The 4,988-nt window shown below is 37.7% G+C and overlaps 1 protein-coding gene across 1 annotated transcript; it reads left to right on the top strand.

Annotated features, from left to right (window-relative positions):
* Positions 1–821: 821 nt before the first annotated feature.
* On the top strand, positions 822–3,946 carry LOC111903948 (glutamate receptor 1.2). Its single transcript, XM_023899722.2, has 5 exons — positions 822–1,241; positions 1,321–2,603; positions 2,676–2,979; positions 3,089–3,456; positions 3,540–3,946. Exons 1-5 carry the CDS (start codon positions 977–979, stop codon positions 3,882–3,884), a joined length of 2,565 nt encoding a protein of 854 aa, XP_023755490.1. The 5' UTR covers positions 822–976; the 3' UTR covers positions 3,885–3,946.
* The last annotated feature ends 1,042 nt before the right edge of the window (positions 3,947–4,988 follow it).

Here is a 4,988-nt window from a genome sequence, read left to right as displayed (position 1 = left end):
ATATTTAGGAATTAGGACGCGAAGAATCTGAAAGCTACATCCCACATCGGTGCGAAGCAAATGTTGTATGAAATACCTGAAGGAGATTATGACTCCCCTAATGCTCTTGTTTTTACTGGTGTTGAGGTCATGTAGCCACTTTAGATATGCAAAGCTACTGTTCAATAAAATGCCTGAAGAAGACTATGACAAGATAGAAAGTTTTTTGGTATGATTTAGGTAGTTTTATTAGGTTGTAACAAGCTAACACTTAAAGACGATAATGCTACTATGATACTTGGAATCATAGTTTCTATAACAAGCTAACAAAGAGAATGATGCTACGATATATGTACTTTGTACTCATATACTATTAAGGATTGTACAAATATTGCTCATGATTTGATCAGCAAGATTTTTTCTTTGTGCCTATAGGAATTTGTTGGCTCAAGAGAAAATACATGAGCAAAATAAGACTTAATTCAAGAAAATTGGTTATGTGTTTGTTGCATTGAATAATTTCCGTGTATGTAGTATGTCTATTAAGATCTGTTGTGTATTGTGTTTTTAGTTGTTGCCACTACGCACTGAATGTTCGCGCTCTAAATAACTAGGTTTAATTCTCTTATTTGTAACTGTATTTAATACATTTTAAAAGAATATTATTTGTACAACACAAGATATTGACCGTCTAATATCCAGGTTCCCATTGATGCTGATAGGCCTGACTAAATCAGTAGATTTTTCTTCCTATTCAACGGTTCAGACTAAAGAACGCGGACCAGATGGACTTTTTAATTTAATTAATCAATCTAAATATTTTCATAGCGACGTAACTCAAACTTAAAACTTAAGTAATGAGCTCTCATATATTACTCCTGTTCGTTCATGTTCTTGTTTAAGTCGACAGGACTCCATTTTCTTTCTTTCCCCACCTACTAAAAGTGTTACTGTGTCATCTTGATTTTACTGAAGACTTAAAAATAAATTGTTGCCGATGATAAATTTCAGGTTATATCCATTTCTAATCTTGATGTTGCTTAGCTTTCAAACCCTTACAAGAGCACATGAACACCCCCGATCTTACAGTGAAGTACAAGTGGGAGTGATTCTTGACATGGAATCATGGGCAGGGAAGGTCGTTTATCGTTGCATCAGCATGGCTATTTCTGACTTTTACACAGCCAATCCTCACTACACTACAAGAATAGCTTTTAAAACCAGGGATACCAAAGGAGAACCTCTGAGTGCCTTGTCTGCTGGTACTGTCTTTTTATCTTTCTTTTTTTTTTTGGAAAACTTTCAATTCTAAATGTTAATATACTGTTCATGGACATTCAGCTCTGGATCTATTGGAGAACACTAAAGTGCAAGCCATAATAGGTCCCGAATCAACAGTGGAAGCAAGATTTCTGGATGTTTTTGAGGATAAGGCTAACATACCAATTCTTTCCTTTTCAACAAGTCCTTTTCCAAATCGTAATCCTTATCTTCTTCAAATTTCACAAGATGAAACCACTCAGTTCAAAGCCATTGCTGCCATGGTTGATTTGTTTAAATCCACGGAGGTGATTGTCATCTGTGAGGACACTACAAATGGGAGAGAAATGACTACTTATATGGTTAGTGCGTTTCAAGAAAAAAACATATATGTTATGCATGCTAGCTTCATTTCAGCCTCTTCCAACAATGAACAAGTGTGGGAAGAGCTTCGTAAGCTTCAAACTATGCAGACCATGGTGTTTGTGGTGCATGTGTCACCTTCTCTAGCGACCAATGTTTTCTCTATGGCAAAAGAGTTAGGCATGATGGGCGAAGGATACATGTGGATCGTAACAAGTAAGACTACAAACTACTTGGAATCCCTGGATTCTGAAACAATCGAATCAATGCAAGGGGCTGTGGGTTTCAGATCATATTTTCCTGCATCAAGGGACCTTCACAAATTCGTTTCGAAATGCAGAAAGGAACATTATGATTTGAACCCTTTTATGGAGTTTAAGGGGGTAGATCCCAATGGTATATGGGCATATGATGCAGTTTACGCGCTAGCCACGGCTGTTGAAAGGATACAAACTACAACAGAACTTGCTTCAAAAGACTTGGGTACCAATATTGGCACATCACTTTTAGATGAGATGTTAAGAGTCAACTTGCATGGTTTAGGTGGTGAATTCAAGCTTATGAATGGAAGAACCACCTCCAAAGCCATGGAAGTCGTAAATGTGATTGGTAAGGGTGGTAGGAGAGTCGGATTCTGGATGATGGCTACTGGTGGTGGGTTTGTGAAAGAAATAAAGAAACCAAATTCCTCTTCGAATCAAGGCCTTGAAATTATCATCTGGCCCGGTGGGACCACAAGCATTAATCCAAAGCGTAGAAAGCTACAAACAAATGGAAATAAGAAGCTGAGAATTCTGTTTCCAGGTGCCAGCCTATTCCCAAATATAGCACAAATAAGTGTTGATCCCAGAACAAATCTATCGGGTGTCAGCGGCTTCACTGGGGATGTTTTCAATGCTGCATTTAACGCCTTAGACTATGGAGTTGAGATTGAAGTTATTCCGTTCTCTCATAAGGATGGAAGTACTTACAATGATGTGATCCAAAAAATCTATCTTAAGGTACGTATGTGTCTTTTTGCACAAAACTGCATGAATCTAGCTTTTAGCTAATCTGATGTCGGATTGTATCAGGAATACGATGCTGCTATCGGGGATTTTACAATCACTGAAAATAGATCTCTCTTTGTCGACTTCACGTTGCCCTTCACTGATCTTGGAGTTGGCATAGTAGCCAGAAACACCAAGAACGGCATGTGGATCTTCTTAGATCCTCTTAGTGCAGATCTTTGGATCACAAGTGCTTTTTTCTTTCTTTTTTTGGGGTTTGTCATTTGGTTTATAGAACATCGTACAAACAATGAATTTCAAGGTTCAACAAGACACCAAATTGGAACAACCCTCTGGTTTGCCTTTTCAACCCTCGTTTATGCTCACAGTAAGCTCTCCAACTCTTTACACTCTAATCTCAATTTACTTAAAGATCTGATCTTTTTGAGCACCCATAAAATCTATATCTTAGATCTGTCGGGAATTGAAAACTGCAGGGGAGAAGCTGCAAAGTAATCTATCAAGATTCGTGGTTACTGTTTGGGTTTTTGTAGTGCTTGTGCTCACGTCAAGTTACACTGCAACTTTGAGTTCACTTTTAACAGTACAACAGATTGGAATGAAGGAGATGTCTATTGGGCTACAGGGTCTTTCACCTCTAGGAATTGTGTATAACAAACTGAATGTTGTTGACGGCTGGTCAGAGAAACTATATGCGCCTGAGGATTATGCTAAAGCATTAACAACGGGAAGATTTGATGCAATTGTCTCTGAGATCCTTTACATCAAATCATTACTTGCAATGTATTCGGGTGCTGATTTCTCCTTGATTGCAACAGCACCCACCACCAACGGCTTCGGCTTTGTAAGTGTTCTCTAGTCCTTTAAGCTTTAATTTTCAATACATTTGATTCCGTTTCCATGTTTCATTTAGCTCTATGTTTGCAGGCGTTCCAGAAAGGTTCACCTTTGGCAAGAGAAATGTCCACTCAGATAGCAAAAATGCGTGAAGACGGGACACTGAAAGCATTAGAGGATAAATGGTTGAAACGTGAATCTGCAATGATGTCAAAGGATTTTTCTTCCCCTTCACCAAAAATATTGAATTTTTATGGGCTTCGAGGTCTCTTTTTTATCAGTGGTGTATCCATGGCATTGGCCCTTTTGTTTTCCATGATTGATCTTGTTTGTGAAAAATGGCATATCAAAGATAAGATTAAGATGTTGAGGTGCGTCTTACATGGATCTTCAGAAATACATGAACATGATACTGATGTGGAATCAACGGTTTGAATTTTCTGTAAAGTTAAATCCGAACAACTATACCAAACATCTTGTATCTACAAAAGAATCAAAATTTGTGTCAAATATATATATATATATATATATATATATATATATATATATATATATATATATATATATATATATATATATATATATATATATATATATATATATATATATATAGTTTTGTGTTAGGAAGTAAAGCGGATAACTAGCAAAACCAATAGCACACAAGACACAATATTACGTGGTTCGGTCAAGTTGACTTATGTCCACGGACATGAGATGGGGAATTCTTTATTTCAGAGTTCTCAAACAGAGGTTACAGTTCACAGAGATTCGCCTAACACTCTAGAATTCAAGATACAAAATGACTTAACATACATCCGTATTTATACTGATTAGACCTAAAACCCTAACGGACCAAGCCCATTGGCTCATAGGCCCATGAATGGTAACAACCAATCATATTCTGCCATGCAACATCTTGTAGAACATTCTTCCATGTCATACAACCCATGAGCATCTGCAACACACATGATGGACCACCTTGATCATAGTGGAGCAACATGATGCACATGTGGCACATCATGAACACTAATGGTCCAACATCCATCATGGTGACACAACATGGTGTATTTCTTGAGCATGATCATCTTCTAAGCATACATGGATCAACATGGCACAACAAAGGAATTAAGATGGCGCATCATGTACCAAGATGGTCCATGATGGCGCAACATCCTCCTCTTGGCGCAACTTCTCATCTTCTAAGCACACATGCTCCATGACCCCAAGTGCTCCATTGAGTTCTAAGTGCTCCATTAAACCCAATTACTCCATGAGAATGCTCCCAATGCTCAAGTCACATTTAACATTTTGTTTTGTTTTTTGAACTTGGATTGTTACTTATTTTAATTGGAAAACGAATATCATAGTCCCATAATTTACAAAGATAAAAGGACCCGATTAAACTCATAGTCCAAGGAAGGGTGGTCATGTGGTGGTTTAGCTAGGTGACTCTGTTTTGACCCACATCACTAGAAAGATGTAACCAAGTCATAGTGGGTTGTTCTTGACAAGGAATCATGGGTAGGGAAGGTCGTTTAT

This window comes from Lactuca sativa, chromosome 9 (genome assembly GCF_002870075.4).
Source record: "Lactuca sativa cultivar Salinas chromosome 9, Lsat_Salinas_v11, whole genome shotgun sequence".
NCBI lineage: Eukaryota > Viridiplantae > Streptophyta > Magnoliopsida > Asterales > Asteraceae > Lactuca > Lactuca sativa.
The sequence above is the reverse complement of the archived record's forward strand: the minus strand, read 5'-3'. Positions and strand labels throughout refer to the sequence as shown.

Excerpts from the sequence above, each read along its gene's own strand:
- LOC111903948 (XM_023899722.2), top strand. The coding sequence starts at position 977 with ATGATAAATTTCAGGTTATATCCATTTCTAATCTTGATGTTGCTTAGC. Across the intron at positions 1,242-1,320 it reads TCTGAGTGCCTTGTCTGCTG|CTCTGGATCTATTGGAGAAC; the intron begins GTACTGTCTTTT and ends ATGGACATTCAG. Across the intron at positions 2,604-2,675 it reads TCCAAAAAATCTATCTTAAG|GAATACGATGCTGCTATCGG; the intron begins GTACGTATGTGT and ends GGATTGTATCAG.